This window comes from Amborella trichopoda, chromosome 1 (genome assembly GCF_054954075.1).
Source record: "Amborella trichopoda isolate Santa Cruz 75 chromosome 1, AtrichopodaSantaCruz75HAP2 v2.0, whole genome shotgun sequence".
Classification (NCBI taxonomy): Eukaryota; Viridiplantae; Streptophyta; class Magnoliopsida; order Amborellales; family Amborellaceae; genus Amborella; species Amborella trichopoda.
This window is the reverse complement of record NC_142336.1, coordinates 42,450,701-42,477,972: the sequence shown is the minus strand read 5'-3', so window position 1 is coordinate 42,477,972 and position 27,272 is coordinate 42,450,701. Positions and strand designations below refer to the sequence as shown.

Below are 27,272 nucleotides of genomic sequence, written 5' to 3'. Positions count from 1 at the left end.
TAAATGCAAATTAGTTGTTCCCCTCAAGAAAAATTTAAAATCAATGGTCCAATTTTTTTTTAATAAAACTGTCATTTTTAAATTTTTAAGATTTGTTTTATATGTTCACGATCTCCGATATATTGAAAATAATATGTTTCTTAAGGAAAAATATATAATGAGACCATTTATCATTGGTATAAGGTGGCACAATTAATCTTGACGTTGGGTGTGAAATTTCATTGTTGCATTTATTTCATTGACCATGCTCAGAGTTCGGAAGAAATTTTTTCGAACTTTTTGACACACCAAAGCTATCAGATTTCACGTTGGATGTTATAAGTAATTATGACCTTCGTGTACCAATGATCTTTTATTATATGCAAGTTTAAAATCCATCTTTGAAAAATTAAATCTAAAATAAAAATCGTCTACTATCCATCTTAAAATTTTATTTTTAATAGGGCCTCATTTCTACATGAGACCCAATACTCATAAAAACAATTCAAATACTTGGGACCAAAGTTTTGAAAAACGTTTCGATCCAAATTGAGTATCGTCACATCACCCTTTTGGCCACATGTTCTAACCATATAGTAGCTTGCACTTGCACGCGTAGCGTGGCTAATGTTGCTACCATGTATGGCTAAAGGTTTTATAGAGTCTTTGCCATTGTAAGTTTCCCGATGTGGGACTTTTTTCCTTGTAGGTCGCGCTAAGTGCAATACGCACTCAGTGCAATAGTGCAACATTCAAGCTTGTGTTTAAATAGAACGAAATAAGTAGTGTAGCTTGCCTTTAAGTAAAACATAGCATGTACTAAGTGCAAACCATAACCTATTATTATAGTTAAGTGATTACAAATATTAATAGTATTATTAATAAGTATGATTATAAATTTAAAATCAATTCAAATAATTTTAAATTTAATATAGTTGTCCATCTACTATGTCACTACAATCATATCGAAATTACGTTAATATTATTGTATTGAATGAATATAATCATGTAAAAATTATTACAAACTGTTATTGCTATATTGAAACTTTTATTGTTATAAATACATTAAAATATCACATAATTTAATACATTAAGTTGCTATGTTATTTAACAAATTTTTATTATTATATAGATTCTGTTATTTTTATATTTAGTATAGATTGTAATTTTAAATTAATATATTTATTACAAAATTTAACAAATAACTTCTTGTTAATTTGCTATTGTATAGAATAATGAAACATGTTCTCGGTATTTCCATATTTTTATATAAAATAATGAATAACAATGATGAATTACCATTATTTTAAAAAAAAATCTAAACAAGTAGATTTTAAAAAAAAAAATACTGATTTTTTTAGAAAAATTGAGCCGTAACTAACCGATTTGATCGATTCTCTGATTCGACATACTGATCTATCAATCCTACACGGTTTTTGGTAGACAATCTAGCATTGTTTTTTTAAAAAAAAAAAACCTAAAAAGTTAGATTTTTTTAAAAAATATTGATTTTTTTTTAAAAAATTAAGCCGACGCTGTTTTTGGTAGACAATCTAGGTCGTTCTAAACCTTGCTTGGGACCTACAGCATTAAAAGAGGGTTTGTAAATTCAGATTCTTTTGACACGAAATACCCGGATTAATAAGACGAGGACGACGAAACGGGGGCAGTGAATTCAGTAGGACCTACATTTTATTAAGGCCCTACATCGTTCAACTACGTCAAAAAGAAATTTGACCCATTGGAGACGGAAAGAGAGGGATACCTTGAAAAAGAAATCTCCACCGAGGCCCGCTTTGAAAGAAAAAATAATTGCCATGCTTCATAATTGGCCAATATTGTGAGGCTTGTACATGCGACTGAGATTGGACATGTGATTGAGAGAGAGTCGTAAAAATATTTTTTTGAAAACAAAAAATATTTTCACATAAAAAAGATTTCATCACCCGATTATGTATAGGAATATTTTCACACAAATTCGCTTCCACTTGGTATGAAAAGATGCACTCGAATTGATTGGTAGGAAAGTATTTCCTCACTTGACCACTTAATATTCTTTCATGCAAAAATATTTTTTCACAAAATACTTTCGCGCAAAACAAACGTGAACGGTTGTTTCATTGAGAATCCAGGAGCGGTAGATCTTAAAACAAAAGTCTTTACAGCACTGTTTGAGTCGTTCAACATCCCCTCCTTTTATCTAAAGAAAAAAGTGAAAGAGTTGATGTTATGTTGGCCAAAAGGTATGATGTTCATGAAGGAGAATACTGTCCATTTACTTCCTTAAGTAAAACTGATGGTGTATAGAGGCCTAACTCAAGGAGCTACTATTTAAAAATTTTCAATTACCCAAATTATATGATGCGGTTTGTATAGAGCCGAGGTTCTAAACAATCAAAGTAAAGCCCGCCTTCAAATAGTATCAAGAAATATGGTTTTAATACTGGAAATTTTTGTGATAGTCTTAAAATATAATTTTATATTTAATTATAAAATTTAAAGCTTCAAAATAGTATAGATCGAGCAGATCTATAAAATCTTGAAAATCTTGATAATTGACGGTCCAAAATGTACTACAAGATGCACTATTTTCAAAACTTGAAATCCATTTTTTTCTCATGTCCATGCATCTAGATGTTGATCAATTTGAGGATATTTAAGCATCAAAACAACGTCTTCCTAATGAAATTTTTTAGGTGCTCTCTTATTTGATTGTTTAGAGCCTAGCTCTGTATAAACGTTTTCCAAATTACATACACAAAAAAAAAAAAATTACAGCAAAAAGCCTCTTTGGTGATAACAATTTCACCTTTACGGACACTTGAAACAAAAGCTTGACACCTCACTTTTTGTCCCCAACGAGTTCCACGCTAACGGTTTGACTGGAGATTTACTAAACATGAGAATTGCACCTCTTACATATAGGCAACCTTCTATGCTTTCTCTACAGCATGAAACATATATACCTCCTCTTATCTCTCATCCAACCGTCCATTCTGAATGGGGGGCTAAGGTTGCCCCAATCACAATATCAGGTTTCTACACTATTTTATTTTTAATTGTTTTTATATAAACTATTTTTATACCAAATTTTGTATGTCCAATCATCTATTAAACTCGCATTAGTGAAAAATATATAAAAAAAATATTTTCAATAAAATAAAATGAACAAAATCCTCTGAAAATTTCAAGGGGTATTTTTGTCATTGTATTTTTTCAAAAAATTATTTTTAATATTTTTTATAGGTATGCCCCCAATAAAAAGATGGCACGTCCTAAATTTCATATTTATACAATATGTATAAAAAAAATCTAAAATTAAAATACTTTGAGACGTCGGATATAAGATCAAAAGGTGAGTGATTCTCTTGATCAAAATTGGACAGCTGGATGGTAGAGGAAGCATAGATCTTCTACGCTGTAAGGGAAGTATAGAAACCTTTCCCCGTGCATATAACTTTTAGCAACATACAAATTACTTAAGTAATATTATTCAATTACATAAACCACAAAACCATACAAAGTTAATCTCCATAATACGTAAACTCAACCAAATGTGTGCATAAAAGTCTCTTAATCATGGGAAGTCTATAACAAACTCAACTTGCCCCGGTTTCACAGGACTTCGGAACACATTGTATCTATGTCCACTTTCCATAGCACAAGATGATAGCTTAAATGGATTTAAGATTTTGGAAAGCAAATACTTGTAATGCTCGAAAAACAAGAAATACTTAAAGGAAGATTGATATGCATCAACGTGGGAGAAAGAGAGCGTGTTGGCCTAAAGAATAAGCTATGAGCTAGTTATGTGGGAAATCAAGAACTCGTAAAAAGGCCAAAAAGCTTGCCAATTTGTGGTGAAAAATCTCAGAAAATTCTACCAAGAAGTACTCATGAAAGCCATACAAAAACTAGGCCAAAATGGAATGCATCAAACTAGGAATGGAGGTAGATGATCAAAACACATAAGGCCATGCAACCATTAAGCAAATTGGGACGTGGGAGAGCATATCCCTTGCTGTTTTGGGAGAAGTTATATTTTTTTCCCATTCTTGTTGGACTTTTAATTTTGTCCATAGTTTATTTGCCTTTTCCTGCTTTTATCTTTTTCTTTAAGAAACTTTTTGAAACTGTTTTTTAACTTTTTACCCCATTTTTTACCTTTTAAACTACTCAGGTGAGTCCACTCCGACTCATCGAGTTAGATGGCTCGGGCAGGGCCTGGGCCCCTAGCACAAGCCTAGTAATTGAACCTTGACACAAACTAAAGCTCAGATACAGATGAGAGTATATAAAATAATAAACTCAATAACATCAGACAATTACATAAAAACTAAAAATCATAACTTCCAATTACATAATTAGGCAGTGAATTCACAAAACTGGCTGTTCCTAGAGATACAAGCGTTCATCATTTTCAGTCAAGGACCACTACAATTCATTAACATATTCATTGAATTACATGATCCTCATGGATCTTGGGTGGCAACCATACATTTTTAAGTTATTTGTTCCAGCCAAGTTGCACCTTATATATATCACAATATATACAACAGTTCCATTTTTCACAACATACAAAGTGGATTCACTTACCGCCACTAATGTTACTTCCAGTTCATATAGAAGAACCATCTGTAGTCCTGTTTATCATTATCGTATTGTTTATACCAACATGGTCACCAACAAGCCTTCTTGGATGAACAAATTTTTTCGGAGATGATGCCTGCCCATTCACCCAATCTGATGCAGTTGTCTCAGATTTGACATCTAAGGCAAGCATGCCACCTCTTGAGCTGCCAGAATTACGCAATCCTGGCAAAGTTGGTGCAGGAAAACTAGGATTCCGGTTGCTTCTGTACAAGCTTTGAGAAGGCGTAAGAAGAGGAATAGGGCTGCGATTTCCAAGAGCCCATGGTGGGGGTGGATAGGCATGTGGCGTGGATCGATCTTCAGACTGTTCTTTATCCTCAGAGGTGCCACTTGATCGGGTCTTACCATGCACATAATTCAATGCCCAAGGAGCAACATAGTTGTTTTGGGGCAAATTCCATCGATAATAGGAGTTTGATTGAGACCTCTGAACATAAGAATGACCCATCCGAGCAGGGACTTGTGAGAATGGTTGTGAAAAAGATGCAACGGGATGTGGGTTACTATCAAAGAGATTGATCATGCCGTTGGGTTCATCTTGTCTGAATTTCATTGGTTGTGGGCGTTCAAGTACAACCAGCTGACCTGATGGTGAGTTGCTTGAGGCTGAAGCATCAACAAGGGATGATGAAGAAACATCAGCATTACTAGCTTTTTCAATAACTCGGGTCGCTGTGCTTGTTGCCCTTGAAGACCTTGAGAATGAAAGGGAAATAAGAACCACACTTACGAGGATAGATGCATGCACACATATGTATAACTGGAAAAGATGTAGTCAATCTAGCAAAGAGAAGTAGAATATAAGCAAAACATGCTTTTCTTTTGGGTGTGGTAAGCGAGATGGATTGGAACCTTCGACGTCACGTTGTGGTTTCGCCAACCTGACCGCTGAGCCAGGTGTTGAGTTCCCAAACGAAGCCATGATTGACTAATAGTATTTACGAAGAGTGAATAGAATCTTTTACCTGCGTGCCAGCTGAGCAAAACCATCATCATCGTCTTCATGTTCTTCTTTAGCTTCACTGTTTTTGACCACTGTGAGGGAAGAAGTGCTTTGTGGGCTAGATTCAACTAGTTTAGGAGGGAGAGGAGCACCCAAGGCTATGGCATCATGCTTTGCTAGCAAATATTGCAATTTATCATTCAGAGAAAGACCTTCTTTGAGAAGGTCCTCGTCCCTACAGTAAGATGAAAAATATTCTGATAAAAACTGAAGAACCCCGAATCTGGACTAGTAATCAATAAAGTCACCAAAAATAGACATTCTTTGACTAATTCATTTCATTTCTTCTCACGGCATACACATCACTGGAAAGAATAACCATTTCATAGAGCAGTAAAGTGAACAGGTCAGAGGTTGGAAGCCAGTTGAACTAATTGGATCATGTTCGCCTGTGAAAGGGGTGAAAGATAATAATTAAGAAAGGAAATAGAAAAAGATTGTTTATTTCTCTATACTTAAAGCACTCTAAGTACCTCTGTTTGTCCCCAATTTACTAGTTTGTTTGCCTCTAATAATTTCAGCAATTAGAACAAAGAGCTCATTCACTTGCTAAAAACTGAAATTACATGGGGGCTTCAAACAGGAAGTGCCTGAAATAGTAATGCTAGAAAAACCTTGGTAATAACACCTGCTTTTGTGGGCTGCCTGAAGGGTTTTTTCGTACTATAAAGTTTACAATATTAATATAATGTTGACCATTCTCCAAAAACAAAAGAAAAAAAGAAAAAGGAATGAGACAATTTTAAACAAATAAAATGGAATAAATCAACTTATTCAAAAAATAAAATAAAATAAAATAAAATAAAAAAGCCTAATTTTAGTCTTAATTCTCAACAGAAACATAAAAAATTTAGAGAAATTATTATTTTTGTGCTTTTCTTTCTACTTTGATTAAAAGTAACAACTCTGTCCCATAAAATGTCAGGTCCAATTGTAAGGGTCTGTGTCGGTTCTGAACACCATGTTGTGTCTGGGTAGAAAAGGTGACCACTAGTTTGAAGATATTTCTTCTGTAGGAAACATTAATTGGTCATCAATTGGATGAAAAGCGAGACCTGTAGTACTCAAAAATTAGAATTATCACCAAAAGGAAAAGCATCTTTCAGTGAAGCTATAAATATGCAATTGTTTAGATTTATGTGTATTTGTCCCTTGACGATAATTTAAACACATTTCTTCAGTTGGAGACAAATTTAAACATACTTTTTCTGTTGTAGACATTATTTTACCATCCATTGAATGAGAAAAGAGGCCTTCAGTGCCCTAAAATTAGGATTATCCCTTAAAGGATAGGAATCCTTCAATGATGATATAAATGTGGGGAATGTTTAGGTTTCTTTACTTTGTTTTTTCAATCCATCAAAGTGGTCCCTTCTTGGAAAGTGCCAATGATTTAAAAATTTGCACAGAAATAAGTTTGTTAATAGAAACATAGCTTATACTATCTTAGAAATGGGGAAGTTATCCTAAAATGATGGGGGCTGGAATACATCCATATATGGTAAAAGATGAAGGATTATCAGCTTGAAGATAAACTGTAATCATTGAGGGAATATCTCATAAGGCCAACTTTTATAAGCAAGCTCTACAATTGTAGTTCGTCATTCCCCTAAAACAAATACTTGTAGTTCCTCATTCCCCCTTAAACAAATACTTGTAGTTCCTCATTCCCCCTTAAACAAATACTATCTTCATATGTAAAATTTATGCTACAAGCTAGTCTAACACCAATGGTACGGGATGGGTGGGTTCCAATATCGACAAATCTAGTCCCAACCTATTAACATATCTTAGAGATGAAAACTCTCTAGGAAGCATATTTACACAATTTATATACCATAATAGAATACCAGCCAAATACGTAAGACATCAACCATCATCACCATCCAAGCTTTATCCCAATTATTTGGGATCAGCTACATGAATCATGCTCTGTCATTTCACTCTATCAAGGACCATACAGTCAAACAATAAGTTTCTACACCTTTTCTCACTACGTTCATCCATGCCTTTGGGGTCTTCCCAATGGCCTTTTTAAGCCTCCCACTAGAATAAAATTAACCTTGCTAACTGGTGTTGTTCTAGGTAAGACATCAATGATCAAACCAAAAAATTATGATAAGAATTTGAAGACAAAAAAAACCTTCTTGGGGATTCTATCATGGAGGAAAATCCATCAACAATGTCACACCTAGATGTTTATTTGCATTCCTACCAAGAAAAGCAAATTTCTCCACAGGCCACAAGCTGAAACCCAAAACCATCACCACATACATCTTTATGTCCTATAAAGTATAAAAGCCAGTTCATGCAATAAGATGATCAAATTCCTTGAAATCCTTATGTATTATGTGAAATCGTTTAAGCAACTGCTAGTAAAGGCCCAAACTCATCGAAACGTGTTTAGTCAAGAAAAAATATCACACTGTCAAGAAGTACAATTGTTAAACCTCATTTTTACATTATGGTAGATATTTAGTCAATGATAACATGCACAAAAAACAAACAAAAACTTATCATGATCTTAAATGTAGACTGGAAATGAATCGCAAAAACTTGAAATCATCTTTTCATAGTTATAAGAAGCCCAAGTAAAAGATGTTAATTGGTTATACTTACATGGTGGTGTCAATCAGCTGCATGAGCCTTCTCTGATTTGTACGACATTGGTTGACAAGATCCTCTATCACGTCATCCTTAACAGACTTCAAGAAAATAAAACAAAAAGTAAGCCATATGATGCCTTCAAACAGAAAGCAGTTGCAGACACTATAGTAATAGCTCAAAGGGAGTTTCTGCCTTGGAACTGAGTGTTATAGTAGCCTATATCTCATCCTTAAGATGTAGGTTAACTATCAGGGGTTGAGGAGTGAATGATTTTTTCCTCTGTTCTTGGTGTTTTTTACACTAGAACAATTGAGACTCAATCACATAAAACAATATTAGAAAAGTTGAATAAGTCTCTTAAGAATCTAGCACACACTGAACTCAAAAGCCCAACAAATGCCTGTCAATAGGTCATTTTTGGTACAAGATGATTCTATTTTGTCAAATGTTCCTCAAACCACATATTTCTCAATTCTCTTTCAGCAGCAATGGCCATTCAAGGGCATGACTTTTACCTCACGAGAATTCGGATTTGCTGCATTCAACATATCAGATAAGAGCACCATTACATGTTGAGAATGCTCCATATCTGATAAACTGCCAAGTTGTCATGGCATACATCCAAAAAGTAATTAGAACAGTTAAAAAATCTCAACGGAATTTACATATCTACTAAAGAAAAGAGATACGAATTAATATAAAATATTATATAAATAAAGGTAAAAAAGAAGCCTTGAATCAACAGCTCCACTATGCATTAGAACAATTTAACAATGTATGACAACATTTTCAATCCCCCAACAGTAGTATTACCTCAAGCCCTTCATCTCAGATGCCATAACTTCATCAAGTTGTCTTACAACATGGACAGACAACCCATAATTTGCATGAGATTGGATTCTGGCAGAGTGTCTCAGTGGGGGAGTGAATATTGGAACCATCTTATCTGACTGTTTGGGGAACTCCATGCCAGATTGCTACAACAGACAAAATAAATATTAAACAAAAACGTGAAATCAGTGGTCAGGGATTAATGGTCAGGGATTAATGATCACTAAATTCTCTCCCCCAAATATCATGCACCTAAAACCAAAGGTTCACACAGAACTCTAAGAAATTAAAGCACAGGATAGAGCTTTCAATTTACGCTATATGTACAGGTATGTTTGCTGGAGAAAATGCATATACCATAAGGAGAGTAGTTAACCTTCATCATCATACTCTTTATTCATTTATTATTTATATATGGGAAAAGTTTATATAGAGCCGAGGCTCTAAACAATCAAATTTGAGCCTACCTCAAAAATTTCACTAGAAGAGGTTGTTTTGATGCCCAAATATCTTCAAATTGATTATCTTGACATCAAGATGCACGAACATGAGAAAAAAATGGCTTGCAAGTTTTGGAAATAGTGTATTTTGTTACACATTTTTGGACTGTAAATTTTCAAGAGTTTCAAGTTTTCATAGATATCTCGATCTACACTATTTTTTAAGCTTTAAATTTTATAAATAAATATGAAAATATATTTTAAGGCTATCACAAAGATTTCCAATATTAAAACCACATTTCTTGACACTATTTGAAAGTAGGCTCTAATTTGATTGTTTAGGGCCTAGGCTCTATACAAACCGCACCCTTTATTTATTGACTCAAGGATTTTCTTCTTTTTTTTTTTTTTTTTGCCATGTATCACTTGATGTTGCTTAACATTTTAAATGTTTTCATACATATATGGAGAGACAGTTGCAAATCTCCAGGGTTATTTATATCTTTTGTATCACAAGGGCATTTACCCAAAAAGTCCTCTATGGTCCAAATTGGTTCATTTAACAGTTCCAGGAATTTCCAATATTAACAATGGCATCTGATCTGTACAGATACCTATAAATCAAGTCCTCGTTTAAAGCCCTAATTCTTTGGTTCCCCATTCTTCCAACTACAAATTTTCAACGCAAAGGGGATTGCAAACAAATTAAAGATTGACCAAGTGGAATCCACACTTGTTTTGGCCATTCCACATAACTTATTGCACATATCACACATGTCATACAAGAGTAAGTTGAAAACCTCTGAAACCTAAGGATTTTTTTGTCAAGGGATGCCCATTGCTATTCATCATGTGTCAATCAGTGTTCCCAATAAATTTCATATAGACCAGGGTTTTGGATGGATACCTTTTGATTTTTCTGTAAATATGAATGTTTAGGGCCGTTATCAAGATCAACAGTGGTTGGATCTAGTTTGCATGGCCAAATATGAATCCACTGTAAATTTGGGAACCTTGGGTTACATAATTTGTGAAATACGAAGTTTTTGCGATAATCAGTGTCATTTCCAGCCCGTATGAATGCCTCAATTTCACAGGTGCCAAGGCTGCAATGAGAGGCCAACGTGTGGATATGCACTAGCCTAAACTGTAATTGACAAAAAATTTAAAGCACACGGTGGTTTCAATCTAGCCTAGAGTATTTTTGGCTGAAATGTTGATCGACTTTGTTGAGCCTTATGAAGGATGTGAAAATTTTGTATTTTTTAATCAACTTGTTTCTCATATTTGATACATATGAATCTGTAAAAAATAAAACCCATTGTAGTCGTTAAACTCTGATTTCATTGCATATGGATGCTCCACTTGTTTGTCTTTGTGGTTGAGGAACTTTAGAATTCTTTATATTTTGCAGCCCCCAGAGCTATGGCCAAGAGCCAGGGACACCTTTGCCATTAAAAATTATAAATTTCAGAATTCTGCATGAAGTTCTCACTGCAAAAACATATGATTGTCGTATCCAATTATTTCAAGATAATTTGGGAGAATAGTAGCATTATTTGGTAATATTTCCAATCTAAATAGATTTTTTTTAAGTACCCAAATTGATTGGAAATAATCCCAATAGATGGGACTTTCCTATAGGAAATATATTAATGGGTAACAATTTAAAAAGGTGAATTGATGGAGAGACCACATCGACTTGGTGAGATATGTACGATGGAGTGCAAACTAGTGTACGAACAACTAGTAGAGAGACGAGTCAATTTTCTATGACAATAGGTCGACATCAAGGGTCAACATTGAGCCCATACCTCTTTATCTTAGTTATGGACGACTTAACTAGGCACTTACAAGATGAGGTACCTAGGTGCATGTTGTTCAAAGATGACAATTTTGATCGATGAGACCCAAAATAGCGTCAACACAAAGTTAGAACTTTTGAGGGAAGCTCTAGAATCTAAAGATTTTAAAATTAGCCTGACTAAAACAGAGTATATGGAATGCAAGTTTAATAATAATAGGAGTAGAGACGAGGAAGTACTTAAGATTGACAACCAGAAAATACCAAAAAGAGCGCACTGTCGATATCTTGGGTAAACTAGGAAAACGGAGAGATTAGGGAAGATGTTGCACGTACAATTAGAGCTGGGTGGGCAAAATGGAGATGCGCAACTAAAATTTTATGTGATCGCCGCATACCAATGACGTTGAATGGCAAGTTCTATAGAACCATTGTGAGATCAACTTTGTTCTATAGGGCAAAATGTTGGGCGGTCAAAAACAATATACCCATAGAATTAGTGTAGTGGAGATGAGAGTGTTGAGATGGATGAGTGGCAACACAAGAAGGGATAGAATTCGAAATGAATACATTCGAAAAAATTTAGGTGTGGCAACAATTAGGGATAAGATGAGAGAGAGTAGACTTAGGTGGGCTGGCCATGTGTGGCGCAGACCCAGTACAATACCTATTAGGAGGTGCGAGTTAGTTCAAGTGGAAGGCTCAAAAAGGGCAAAGAGTAGGCCCAAAAGGACATGGTTGGAAGTAGTGAGAAAATATATGGGGACTTATGGCCTCACTGAGGAAATGACCCTTAAGAGATGGCAGACTAAGATTCGTGTAGCCAACTCCAATTAGTTGCAAAAAGGCTCTAACGATGAATTGATGGTTCTGTAACAAATTTTCAGCTAAATATTATTTGGTTATGCTCATATAAACAGTTGAGATGGAAGATAGCAATGCCAGACAAGTTGACTAAGTTATGCTAAAAAACAGTTCAATGATTCTTTCAAATTCCACAACATATCGATAATTTCGTGCAACATAAATGAACCATATTTAATTATCATATTTGAACGTGAAAAAGACCCAATAGGACGGATATAAATCTGACTGATGTTTATTTAGTGTGATTTCAAATCTATCCCTTAGTTCCTAATGTAAGATCACCCAATCTAAAGGACACTACTAGATCTTAAGTGTGTCCATAGATGTTAAAGTTGAAGAGACATGTTCACCTATGTTACCTATGCATATGATGATAGGTTCTAATAGATTAAAAGAAAATGGCTACAATTATGGACTTGGACCAATACATCACAATATAGATATTCAAATTGGTGCAAGAAACTGCTATGTACTTAAGATAAGTGGCAGTACGGGGGAGCACAAACAGTTATTACCATTGTCTATTATTGCAATTGAAGGAGGTTCAGACTAATCTCATTAAACATATCCACTACATGTGGTATATAAGCTTTGTTCACTGCAGAGCAGTTCCAACAAATCTCACAAATGATGCCCTTTCTTCAAGCATCTTTTTTAATACTTGCCTCAGGTACGAGATCTTTTAGTAGTCAGGTGTTAGCTTCTATAGCATCTTCCAGTTCTTTGTTCTCTCGTTGCACCAGATTGCATTACTAGTCTATACATGGTATAAATTCCAAAAAGATGGTCTTTTCCAGATAGGAACTTTCAATCCTTCAAATTATCTTTTCCTCATCTTATGTAATTCTTGTTCCCAAGAAGACAACAATTGAAGTTTTCTTTAGTCAACTTCTTAACAATATCTTCATTTCTCATGATCATAGTAGCCATCCAAATCCTTGAATACTCCTTAGGAGTTTACTTCCTCAGCAACTCAGACATTAACCCCCACTTGGTCAATAATTGGCTAATCACCATCCCACGAAAAGCCCCCAGCAATTTTATGACAATTCTTTGACATTCCATCATTGAGCGTTACCCCCTCAAATATGTTCCCATGAAAATAGCTTAAAGAACCTATTCCAAATACATAAATTTCAAGTTATTATTATTACAAACTGATCACTAAGACAATAAAGACAACTGTTTTCATGGTGAACTTCCAATTAAGTATCAAACCTCCCTTTTATGTAAAACTATAACCAAGACGCAAGAGAGAGGCCTGGTCAAATAGGATATGGAAATATATGAAGGATAAACTCAAAACTAGAGGTGCTTCATAAACTGTCATGGATAGTTTTGGGGATAAACCCAAAATCCACCAACAGTGTCTACATTTTCTTTGGATTACATACTTAGAACAAGGAATGCAGTTCCTAGATCACCTAAATTTGTTTAGATTCCTATTCTAAACAAAAAAGTCCTAAATTTGATATGAATTTTAAAAGAAAAATAAAATTCAAAACAAAAAGTTACATTCATAAAAAAATATGATAAAACCAGTGGTTTAAAAAATGGATTGGTGGGGTGGAATCTCCACACACCTACCTAGATCCAAATAAAAAAGGAGAAAAGAAAGAATGCCATAATATATATCCATGTATTAAATAAGTTAGCTAGGATGGGTCGAGGGCATGGTTGTGGCCTAAAATGTGGAGGTTCGAATCCTCCCACCGCACTTCCTTCAGTTAAATATTAATTAAAAAAAATGGAAGTTAATATTAAAAAGAAAAAAGAAAAAAGAAAAATAGGGACATCATTGGGTCCGAACCTGCCACAACTTCTCATTTCCTAAATATATACATTCTATACTATACACTGTTAATCACCGATTCTGACAAGGAATTGACATGGTTATTGGGGATTCCAGACCGGATCGGCGATTTTTAATTACAAGATAAAACTTAATGAAGTTGTAGGTTTCAATACTAAACATCCCTAAATTAAGCAAGAAAAGAGAATGACAAGCACATGGTCCAACAAAAATAGTAAAAAATCTGTTAAAAGAAGTCACTGATCTTGAATTATGCTTCCAAATTGGACCTAAAGAGTAAATGCCAAATCAGGAGCTTCAAACTCAGTAATTTTTTCTGATTCATGCTTGAAGGGAACATTAAACTAGCAAGGAGATGATCCCACAGAATAATGGTGTTTATATTCTTGACAAGGGAAAATCATGTGGGATCATGCCTCCAGGCAATTTTGGCTATTATGATCATAAAAGTTATATTCTATCTCCAGAACTGTGAGCTTCGAACTGCGACCACTTACAATGCATCTTCAAATGCCTCTTTTTGTTATTCTTGATTATGGCATCCTAACTTGGCATGCATGTGCATTGGTACATAAAATACCATTTCACGCGATAGCCACACTTTCCATCTTAGACCATTATTACCATAGTCGTCGGGAGAGGGATCATGGGATCAACCCGTGGCTAAAGCTACCTAACTTGGGAGCGCCTAGAAGCATGGTTTAGGAAGCCGGAGGGAGTAGCATGATGTATATGCCGCATATATATTGGATTGCTTGGGGGATACTTTTATACACACACATCACAAATGCATTCATACGTACATACATACATACACACATGCATGCATATAATTTTATTTTATTTTATAAAGTCATTTAAGGCATTGAAAAATGTATAATCCACTTGTTAGCATTATATAGACATGCACAATGAGAACTCCATAGCCTCAAAGTCCCATAAAAAATTGAGTAAAATGAGATTGAAGAGCCATATAAAATCCGGATTTAGGTATGGCCAGCATCACTAACCTGATGAGACAAGGCCGATGAACTGTAGTAAGAAATGCTCGGTTCTGGACAACCATAGCATATCACCACTGTAGGGACTTTAACTGGAATAAGGGAGCCCCCGGGTCCGAGTCAACTGCAGTGATTCCGACTCTAGTTCGCCAATTTTCTACTTGTGCAACAAAAATCATCTATGGGTGGTAGTTAGGTAGAAAATTGACAAAAAGCAAAAAAGTAGCGAAAAATCGATGACATTGAGTTCAAAATTCAATAATATTTGAAAGTTCTCCTAGAACCGAGATCCCTTCAAACCATTGTCATCCCCATTTTCAGTGGGGCTGCGATCCCTTTCCAAAGTAATCAAGATCCTTTTAGTCTTGGATCGAGATCCATATAGGATAGGAGTTGAACTCTCTTGATGGAAGGATCGAGATCCACTCAGGCTCCGGCACCAAGATCGCCGGAGCAAGATTCCGAGGGGAACACAAGAGAGAAAATTGAAGGGGGGTCACCATTAACGAACAAAGCTCCCTTCATCTACAATTATTACATAAAGGAATAGGTATACTGAGAGGATTATCAGAGGTAACACATGCAGCTTGAGTAAGGTAATAAACCTGAAGTATTGATTAAACCGTTCCTTGTAACTGGGGCATCTTCAGGTTCAACACCCAACAGGTGAGATGTTATCAAAAACATTAGAAGCAAGAACATGTCCAGAAGAGTTGGGTCTCTGTTAATTGCTCCTTATGTTGGCCTACAGATGCTATTCAACTTATCTAGTTTCTTTGGGCATGTGAACTTCACATGCCAAAGCCAGTGCATAAATAATAAACTGGGCCCATGGTATTCAATGGGAGTTATGAAACAATATATGCCAATTTCAAATATTTAGACCTCACTCTCAAATGCCAACTAGAGGTTCTTCAGATTTCCAATCTACAGATTGGAATGTCGTGAAATTGCAGAAATTAGCCATGATGGTCAAGAGCTTTCAGACCATAAAGTGTTACACATCAACAGTGATCCATGTGATAAACACACATTTATTGCAAGGTCAGCATAAAGACAAATCCTTGCATAAGATTATTCATAGAACCAGTATCCAAGAAACTATAACAATGGGCTGATCCATATGGCTTTTTGAAGAGTGGGTTCAAGCTCTATAAGTGTCTCGCTAGAGACGTGTAAATAACAGCTATGTCACATGACAAAAAAGCTAGCATCTACCTAATGCGAAATCAAACACAACAAACTCTAGTAGCAAATCAACCAAATGGCAACAGTTTCAGAGCCTATCATGGGTTACGCATGAAAATTAGAAATGCACAAATAGTTTCTGCCCCTGCCATAACTTTAAGGTACTTATTGAACTGGATATCAGAGAGTCCTGAGGTACTTTTCAAAATACTCGCACTAATGCGAAGATAAGTAGCCCCAATCTCTTCATACAGATGCTCATGCCAGTAAATAGTGATCTAACATGAGATCCATGGAATATAAAGATCCAGAGTTCTAATCTTCAGATATAGATGAAAGCCCAGAATTCCAACACCACACAAAAGAGGAGACTAGGGTTACAAAAATTAAAGTCTCAGGTTCTGAGAAATACACTTAGCCGAACAAAGCAGAAGAAATTCTCATTGCAAACTCAATTATCTAAAAGGAGGAAAAATGGAGGTCTAACATATCTTCAACACCAATACGAACTGAAGGTTCGTTTCAGATCTTATCACTAATCACTGTGATTAACCATTTTTGTTTTTACATCTACAGATTTCAATTTGATAAGAAATCCTAGGAACTTTTCATATTTATAATCAATTTTCAATTGATTTTAAAGAAGCCAAGAATTATTTCATTGGCTAGCCCACAATCAGGTGTACGGTCCTATTGAAATCAAAGCGACCAAAACACCAATAAGACAAAAAATACTAGAACTCCATTTCCATTAACCAGGTATCCGTATTGCAAATATAGATGCACAAAACGACTGTTGTATACACTACAAAGTTGTTTATTCCCAACAGTCGAAATGATAAATGAGCAGCATAATCAGTACTAATTAGTTCAAGGAAAGCCTTCGGTTCAGGACTTGGTGGCTCGCCATGTAACAAGTTGGCTAAATGATCTCTAAAATGAAAAAAAAACAAAATGATACTCTTTTAACAGGTAACAATCGGCTTCAGAACTTTACTCAGTATGGAAGTGATAGGAAATACTGCCATGTCAGATTTTTATGTCACACAAAGCAGGCAAGCGGCTGAGCTGAGTTAACAGTCAACACAAAAGAGCCCCGAGTCATTTGCCTGGGTTGTTAGCCATTAAAATAGTATCCCATAACATTTAGGAACCAAGTGTTTCATCACAAAATGTTGGGTTGGCAATGACATGGAGGAAATCATGCATGTTTCAAAAAAAGTAGAGCTTACCCTCAGTTCACTACAGGCCCAGAAAAATTGTGGATTCTTTCCTCCAGGACCGCCAAAAGCTTTCTGCCAGGAGTCTAACAGCACCAGTATCTTATCCCTCACATGCATATCCGTCTATTTAGAAATTGTGCCATTAGATAATGTCAAAAGACGAAATGACTATGGTGCAAATTTACAATGGTATTGCTGCATAAAGAAATCATTACTTATACTGTCAGACCATAATACATGAATGTGCTTACTGTAACGGTCCTATATTTTTTGTGTTTTCTTATATTTCTTAGAATTAGCATTTCAATAGTTTGGGGCAGGAGTTGACAATTTTTGAGATATATTCAGTGTACTGTAGCTTTCCTAATTAATAGGGATTTCAGTTTGGCAGGTTTAAAGGAAGTATAAGGTTAAATGGTAGGCTGTTGTGAACAGAATACAAGATAATGAAGGTTTTAAATTTAAATAGAAATAAATAGGGATTTTGGAGAACAATGTCAGGGGTTGGAGAATCAAAATAAAAAAACGAAAACAAGGCCTAATAAGGTTAAACCCCTCGAATTGGCCTAATATAGAAGGAGGTTAGCCCCTCAGAGAGGCTTACTATTGAATTAAAAATCAGATATATTTATCGCAATACGTTCTTTATGTGGGATCATATCAATTATAAGCAGCATGTGAAATTGCAAGCAATTTTCTTTTATTGTTTAGTCATTGGCAAACATAAAGTCAGTCATATACATGTACAGGGCTGAGAGAGATAAAAAAAATTGCAAAAACCAATTCAGCTATTAACTCAAAATGTGAAATGATGAAGCTGATGCACAATTGTAAATGTGAAGCCAAAAACTAAGCAAAGTCAATTCATCTTTTGATATAAATTACTTAAAATAATCAAGTTCCAGGGAGTCTAAGTTTTTTTTTTTTTTTTTGAAATCACTAACATATTGTTTAGCCCAGTAGTCGTACGGCTACGAATGCTCTGCATTTCTAATCTATATGCAACTTTTTTATTTTTGAATGAAGCCTTTTCAAATTAACATAGCATATTTGCAATCTAAAATAGCTTTCAAAATGCCAAACTCATAATAGTTTCAGAAGGGGCTCCAAATTTCTCAATTTGGACAAATTTCAAGCAATGGCCGAATTTCAGAAAGGGGACAGAAAAAGAAACCATTGAACTTATGCTTGTCTAGATGCTTCCCCAAATCATAATTTCATGCTGGGGGGGCAACATTTTAAGTGAGGCACCATTAATGCTTGAGTGATCCCTTCTAGTGGCCATATAGAACCCCTCGTACGTACTCAGAAAATGCTGAAGTTTTGTGAGTGAGATGAAAATTGATAATGCTAGTTTCCATAACATATGCAAACCACCATAGTTTGTTGGGACGTCAATCACAAATTAAACAAATCCTAAGTTGCATGCATACTCTTAATGTTCACAAGAATCACAACACTACTCTAACTGGTCAGATCAGCCAGTTGGATTGTTCCAGAAAAAAATTAAGAAAATCAAGAAAACATTAAAAAAAAAAGTCATTATAAAAAATCAAAATTTTATAAAAAGATGATCCTACTGGCTCGTTTAACCAGTTCTGACTGGTTTCACCCATTTGGTGATCAGACCAGACTGGTTCAAAGCCTCGTTTGGTCCAAACAATAGGATGGGCCAGCCCCGAGTCTTCGTAACATTGGGAATTATATTGCCACAACTTAAAATGCTTAAGATTGTAATGCTGATGTTGCAAAGGCTTCCAACATTGTTAACTAACAAGGAAAGAGAACATAAGAGATACATAATTGACTATAAAAGCATGGTCAGTAAGCAGCTTTTACAGTTCTCTTAACAATTTTGATCATCTCTTGAAGGATACACCCCTCAACGACTTGATGGTGCACAAGTTCACCACAATTTTTCATTATTGTCTCCAACAGCTGAAAAGAAAATATGGCCAAGTTACAACAAATTCAAACTTATATCAAATTTGACAACATCTTAGTACTTAAAATCTAAAATAATTCTAGAAAGTTTCAATTCATGAGGCAACACACAACCAAGAACATATAATTGACAATCTGAGACAAATGGGAACCATAAGAACGCATAATATGTGTTCCATGATATATTAATGAGCAATTGTGCATCAAGAATATACTGGTGTAGGTAGAATGTACAATAAGAATACATAAACAAGGGATTGTCTACAAAGCGACCATTTACATTTTGTACATTGGGGCCATATTGAAAAAACCGAGTGATCTAATCGGTAACAGCCCGGTTAGATCGGAATTGGCCTGTTCCAGTTTTGAGCGGTTTTGGTGATCGGCCGGTATTTAAAAAAAATTCAAAAAAATGTATATAAAATCCCAAAAATAAGGAATTTGGTTTGTAATACAGTTTTTAATATTCTTTACATTATGGTAAAGATTAGAAATTTTTTTGGTCATTAATACGCACTTTTATATATTCCCATCTTTTTCAGAAAATTTTAAAAATACTCCTAGGCACAAATCAATTATTGAAAATCCATTTTTTTCATTAATTTTCAACTTCATTTGAATGTGTTTTATTTTTTTAATCATTCTTTATATGCTTTTCATATTTTAGTAGAATGTTTTTGTATATTTTTATTTTTTCAACAATTTTCTGACCACGCGAGACTTGCCCGGTTAAAACGATTGAATCGGCTGTTTTACCGGTTAGGCCAGTTAAATTGCTTCCGGCCCCATATCCGGTTAACCGTTCCAGTTAGATTTTATGAACACTGCATTGAGGTCACAATCATTTTTGTCCCTTAAATTTCAAAGTGAGTGGCTGTAAGAGTGTCATTGAATAGACACAAAGTTCCAAAAAAAAATTCTCAGACTTCATGACTCATGCCAAGCCATCCAATTTGACATCGTTGTAAGAGTGTTAATGAATAGACACAAAGTTCCAAAAAAAAAATCTCGGACTTCATGACTCATCCCAAGCCATCCAATTTGACATCTAATGAGTGATAATGATTGTGACCTCTATTTACAAAAGATAATGGTTTTTGTAGATAATCCCTATAAACAATATCAAATCACGCACTGTACTAATGTTCCATTTCAGTTGTTGATCTCCGAATCCGGAACATGTTGCATTAAGTATACATTCATTGTGTTTAGAAGTATGTAGGGGTGAAAACTATTGACATTCTTCTTTCCAGGAATAAAGAAAATATGGCAAACATTTTCACCAAGACCCAGTCCTTGTACCAGCTATTCCTATGTACCTTCAAAATAACAAAACTCCATCTTCCTGCTTTAGAGGGAATACGGAAGTAAAGGCACAAGTTTAATATCATGTAACAGCATTATTTCGAATTTGCATAAATGCTTAATACTGTACTCTTTTCTCTTAACCCTAAGGATATTTGCCTCATTTGTAAACATTTATTGGCTGTAATGTTTTCATGGAAGTTTCCCGTGTGTTAAGGCTTTGTTTTCTTTAGCAATGTGCTACATGAACACTTCTAAAAAATGTTGGCAAGATCATTAATGCTAGCGAATGGAGTGAAGAATGAAGCAAGCACATTTCCAAGTACAATGCTCAAGGAAAATAACAAGAATGCTAGACACAGGCCAATCTTGAGAGGGACCTGAACGTACTGTCAGTGAAACCATCTGAACCTTTGGGTTTTTATTCTGAATTCGTCTTTTTACTGATTTCAGCACATCTTTTGCATGCCTGCCAAAATCAAACAGAAAGTAGTGAAATATATTAGACCTATGGATAAAAAGAAAACATAGGCTACACAATTTGTTATTACAAACATATGCTAAATAAATTCCAAGTATCAGTACTGCCTTACATTATAAAGAATAAATGGAAAAACTTAAATTCAATATCTTCAAGTCCACAATGTAGTAATGAATAACGAAGCACTTGACATGCAATGTCACATCTTAATCCTTATCACATCAATGTGAAAGCACAACTAGAAGAGTCCTCAACTCCTTTTATTAACTCATAAGTGTCGACAACTGACAATTTGAGGTGATACTTCTTTTATCTGGTTGTTAAGAGTAGGGCTCAAGCTGAAACCAGCGGCTCAGTACAAATAAGGCACAGTATTATATTACTCACAAATCCAAACATTTTAACAACTTGCTTACAACGAAGTGTATTGCAAAAAATATATTTACAGTATTAATATGGAAATGTAGTATTAATCATACAATAACTCCAACAAACTACGTTCAAGTTTTGTTGGAACCTTACTGTAAAACCAAATGATTTTTCTTTCTTAATGGATCTCAAAAACTAAATACCCAAGTGAACAATAACTACTCCGCCAAGTACAAGTGCTTATCGAACAAAAATGTATTTATTTGATTCATGTCATTACTTCTTTCATTAGTTGTACATGGTTCAACTAGATCCGCACATGCTTCTGTCCACCCATCTTTCATAGGGCCAAGAGAATAGAAAGGCCGTAGAGATAAAATGTTAAACCTATGAACCTTTAGTGCTTGTCCATAAGACTTACCAACTTCAATGGCGCCAGACACGATGGCAGCAGACACAGGATTTAATTACCGATATTTATTTATAAATCAATATTATAATACATAAATAATATAACATTAAAAGTCCATATTCAATTCAAATCACTTGTAACACAGGGAGCACAACATCCATGACCCAATAAAAACCTTGAATCCATGCTTTATTTTCCCGATAGCGGAATCTTTGATTGCAGCACTTTTGATGATTCTTTCTACCATCTTGGGAATTGATCTAGTATTACCATTTAAAAAAGAAAAGGCATGCCAGTTTTAAACTGGCTTTAAAGGTATAACGAATAGGATATTAAATATATACTGGTAAAGATATCAACAAACTGAGCTAAACCAAGCTTCGACATGTTAAATTTCAGGTTTCAGGGGAGGAAGACCAGCTTGGGCTCGACTCGAGCTTGAACCACCCAGCTTGAGCTTGGCTTCATTAAGGGGAGACAAGAATAAGCTGGGCATGGCTGGACATGTTGACTTAAACAAGCCCAAAAATGACCCAAGTCTAGCCATAAACATGCCGAGCACAAGTACATAAACAAATTAAGCAGAAAACAAATAATATTATAAAGTAATTTCCTCCTGGACCTATTCTCATGCAATTATGTTTCAGATGCACACATACGCACGTTTCTAGACATATACATGCGGGTTCATATAAGGTGCAACACTTAGTTTCCTGCAGTTTGTTGACATCCTAGCACTCCTTTATTGACATTTGATGGTTCGGTTGATGTCAACAAACCGTAGGAATAGGAACCAAGTTCTATGTACAATACGTGTTTGCGCATGTTTGTATGCTCAAGCGCATGTGCTTGTGCATGTACATGTGCACGTGTTCTATGTGATGAACAAACTTCAAGAAGAGATTGTCGCAGAATGGGCTTGACTCATGTAATAGGCAAGGTGCCGGGTCCGGCTTGGTGAATACTCGAGCTTGTTTTCTTTTTTTCACCAAGTAAAATTCTTTAACATTAATGGGATAGGAATAGACTCAAGATATCACGTTGTGGCACCCCACCACCATAACTACCTAGATCTTGGGTCAGTTTTTAAGCTTGCAAGCCAACATGAGCTGGCTTGCAAGTGAACAACTCGGCATATTGACACTTAAAGTCCTCAAAAGTTCAACAATCCAGGTTTACCAAGAACAGGATATTAGAATCTATGATTGAATACAAGGTACCAAAGTTCAACAAATTCAATTCCAGCAAGACCAAGCACGTTAAAATCATGGATGAAAACAACACCAAGGACTCAATTCCTCAAAAGTTCAGCAAATTCAATTTCAGCAAGTAATGTTCAAAAACTCAGCTCATGCTCAGGACTAAGGCCCTGGCCAAGCTGAGTAACTCAAGCGAGTCCCAGTGGACTCCCTCAATCAGTAACAACAAAAATAAAAATTATTAAAAATAAAATAAAAATAGTAAAAATCATGCTAAACTATAAACAACATCAAAATTCCAAAAATCGAAAAAATATATAAAAGATGGGTTCGGAAGAAATTGATTATGGCAAGAAACATTTCAAAATAAATCCAAAAAAAGTGGATTATGAAAATGGGGCATATGATAAGAAAAACTCACAAATCATCATTATCATATATATATATATATATATATATATATATATATCAGGGATTGTATACGGTAAGACCATTTACCTTTGATACAAGGAGGTCAAAATTACTCATAACCATCCGATGTGAAATCTAATAGTTTGGATGTGTCACAAAATTCAAAAAAATTTCTTTTGAACTTTGAGTTTGGTCAATGCAATAAATGTGGCCACCCAATTTTACATCCAATGGTCAAGATTAATTGTAACCACCTTGTACCAAAGATAAATGGTCTCATTACATACTTTTCCTATATATTATATATGAAAATGGTTTGATAGGGCAGCACCCCTATCAAAATAAGTAAAGCTTCACCTCATAACTCATCAAAAATTCCTAAGAGTTGAAAAACCTTTAAATCAATCATCTCAGATTGAACATTATGGTTGTGAGAAAAAATTTGGATTTCAAGTTTTAAAAATAGTGTATATTGCAATTAATCATCTAAACCATCCATTTCACCCTAAAAATAAGTGTTAACATATCCGTAAGATCTATACTATTTTTTTAGTTTCAAATTTTATTGTCAATGTTGAAAATTGATTTTAGAGCCATCATAAAAATTTCTGATGCCCAAATTGCTTTCCGGATGAAGATTTGAGGCAAGGCTTTATTTTGTTTTCATAAAGCCTAGGCCGTATAAAAACTTTATCCTTCCACTGTGAAATAGTTATGAAAACCAGACAAGTACTTATACAACTAAACCAGATAAGCATGAAACGGTGCAATACATTAAAAAAAAAAAAAAGGTAATATATGAACCTCACCATTTCCTAGAATTGAGCATATCACATATTTCTAAGTTCAGAGACCAGTCTGGACCAATGAGCAGATCATTGGTGGCCTTCTTGACACGAAGACTCACACTCGCCATCTCCAAACCGAACAATCAACAATAAAAACTCAAAATTCTTCTTATCTATGAGCTATTCAGAAACCCAGAATCAGAAGAATCCCAGCAGAAACCGTAATTTTGTTAATGTATTCCTCACCCGAATTTCTCACTCAGAGGCATACAATAGCATCTAAAATGAGATCCCATGCCATCAAAAGTATTCACACAAAAACCTCCATTTTCCCACAATAAATTTGAATGATCAGTTTTACAAATTCAACCCCTAAAATAAATAAGAAATATGGGGAAAGCAATGGGCCAGTCTCCAGTTCTTGGCTCTAAAAAACACTAAGAGCCAACCACTCCCATGAAAAAATTTAATAGGGTTCCAAAGATTCAATGCAAGAATTATGGTTAAATTAGGAATTCTTGTTATGGCCATTGCAAGAATTGGTTGACCTAGGCGTTAAAGATAATGTATGAAAGGGGCCCATTTGGGGTAAAATTAGGGTTTGATAGCAACAAGAATGGCATTATACCAACAATGGCAAATTGGAGCAGACGATTGCAACAAAAAAAAGGAGCCACTGTGACGTGGACATCACATGGCGTGGTGGCCTTAAACTTTCATAAAGAGGTTTCCATCTTTGACTCTCCCTCTCTTCCAATGCTGCTATTATTAGATACCCAGTCTACAAACCGTTAAAGCAAGAAGAACCGTTGAGGTTAGAACAGATATAAGAGGTAGTCAAAAAAAACTGTCCAAATAACACTCATCAACCTAATAATGAAGAATTTCACTAGGAATCTATCAAATAAAGCATTACCCAAAACTAGTAATATTCTTAAGATAAAAAATAAAGAAAAGATAGTAATAGATAGTATTGAAAACCAAATACAGAACTAGAATATACCTAAAGTCCCTATAAGTGATATATATAAAAAAAGATCTTTTAACTTCAAAGTAGGTTATGCTATAAAAACCGTTGAATAAACTCTATCAGTAACAAGTACCCAGGAAGATTTTCAGTTATTAAGTAATAAAATAATACAATCTCATAATGATAAAAGTTACAATTATCTTCATATAAGTTTAATACAAGTAGCTATTAAACCATTAACCAGGTTAAGACTTAATAATTCAATATTAGTATGTTTAAGAGATACTAGACATAATAAGTCTAATGATTCCTTATTAGGTATGGTAGAATCTAGTTTATGTAATGGTCCAGTATACTTTAATTGCTTCCCAAATTATTCTATATCATTAAAAGATCCAAATATCCTTAAGGTATTAACCCTAAACCTGACCCAAGGGTTCGATATGATCCCAGGATCTCAAAATTTAGCCATAGTATATAGAATATGTTACAAAGTTATGACTACATTATGCCCTAAAGTTTTACAACATGATACAAGAGGAAAAACAATACTTTTTCAAACCAATATTGAAAAATCTAATACTATTATACCAAAAACCATAGAATGGTCAGAAATTATTCTACCCGAATCATGGTCAATCTACAATGAAAATCATCAGTACCAAGCCCCAAGAATAAATAATATTCCAGAAAGAATATTAGAAAATCCTAATGGTAAAGTAGAAATCCAATTTACCAACAATAGAAGAAATAACAGTAAAGATGATTCAAAAATAAAATCATCTACAAAACCTATAATAGAATTACCAAGAAGTTCTACTTCTTCTATAAATCCAAACTTAGAAAGTCTATATAGAACAAGAGAAAATATTATCATCCCACAATATAGGTCCATACAAAAATCTGAACCAGAAATAACTGACTCAGAAATGGATTTTCAAGTCTTAACTCTCACAGAATAAAAAAGACTTAGCAAACAATTTATAGAACAGGATTACTTATCTGAAGAAAATAAGGAGATAAGAACTTGGTATAAAAAACATTTTCAACCTAGATTAGTAGAATTATTTCATATAAAGTACAATAAGGCACGAAAAAGAGAACGATATAACAAAGGATTTTTTGTCTGGTTAAAAGAAATATGTAGGGAACGAAAAATATATATTCCTAATTTTGAAATAAATACAATACAAAGTCAATATGCTTCATATGAAACAACTGAAGGAAATACAATGACAAGTATTCACCCTCCTGAAAAAAGTATTATTATAAAAGGATCAAAACCAGAATTAAAATTAGAAACAAAGGCTACACCATATAAAATGACTACAGGAGAAATAATACATAAAGCTGAATTAATTCCACATGTAATAGAACAAAATAACTATACAAATTTATATATGTAATCTTTAAGAAGGCAAGCATCCAGAATTGAAAATATGTTAAGACTTGTACCTATAAAAGAAACCAAAAATGTTTTATTTAAACCACCTCCATCACTTGATAAAGAAAAATTTAATTTTGGAGAAGATAATAAAACCCTAATGGATCAATTAATATCAAAATTATCTAAATTAGAAATTAAAGAAAAAACTTTAAACATTCAGGACAAAGGAAAAGATAAAATTGCTACAGAAAGCCCTGAATCATCTACATTAACCTTACAAGAAGAGACACATATAATTGCCAACACAATAGAAAATATGGAAGAAGCCTTTACGAAAAATAGTCATGAACAAGATAATAATAATATTCAAAGAATAGTATATGGAAAATCATGGAAACCTTTAACAGCTAGGCCCTATCATCATAGACCAACCCCTGTTGATATACAATTCGAAGAAGATTTGGTAGCCCAGAATATTTCCTATTCAGGAAGATCAATAGTAAATTGGAATATAAATGGATTATCTGAACAACAAATATTAGACACTATGAAACATATGACCATGTATGCCTCTGCGTGCAAAATGGTAGGCAACCA

The 27,272-nt window shown here is 34.4% G+C and overlaps 1 protein-coding gene across 6 annotated transcripts; it reads right to left on the bottom strand.

The window, feature by feature from the left end:
* Positions 1-4,396: 4,396 nt before the first annotated feature.
* On the bottom strand, positions 4,397-25,317 carry LOC18425652 (TOM1-like protein 6). Of its 6 annotated transcripts, none has more exons than XM_088866102.1 (9): positions 24,947-25,317; positions 21,049-21,127; positions 19,249-19,347; positions 17,419-17,532; positions 9,056-9,219; positions 8,758-8,839; positions 8,255-8,340; positions 5,598-5,810; positions 4,397-5,327 (listed from the first exon to the last, which is right to left on the bottom strand). In XM_088866102.1, exons 2-9 carry the CDS (start codon positions 21,061-21,063, stop codon positions 4,598-4,600), a joined length of 1,503 nt encoding a protein of 500 aa, XP_088722228.1. In that variant the 5' UTR covers positions 21,064-21,127; positions 24,947-25,317; the 3' UTR covers positions 4,397-4,597. The 6 variants fall into 6 exon arrangements, with proteins under 6 accessions (XP_088722228.1, XP_088722237.1, XP_020517761.1 ...); XM_088866111.1 differs by having other exon boundaries at positions 21,039-21,127; positions 24,947-25,084; XM_020662102.2 differs by lacking the exon at positions 24,947-25,317 and adding an exon at positions 24,340-24,722 and having other exon boundaries at positions 21,039-21,127.
* Positions 25,318-27,272: the final 1,955 nt, after the last annotated feature.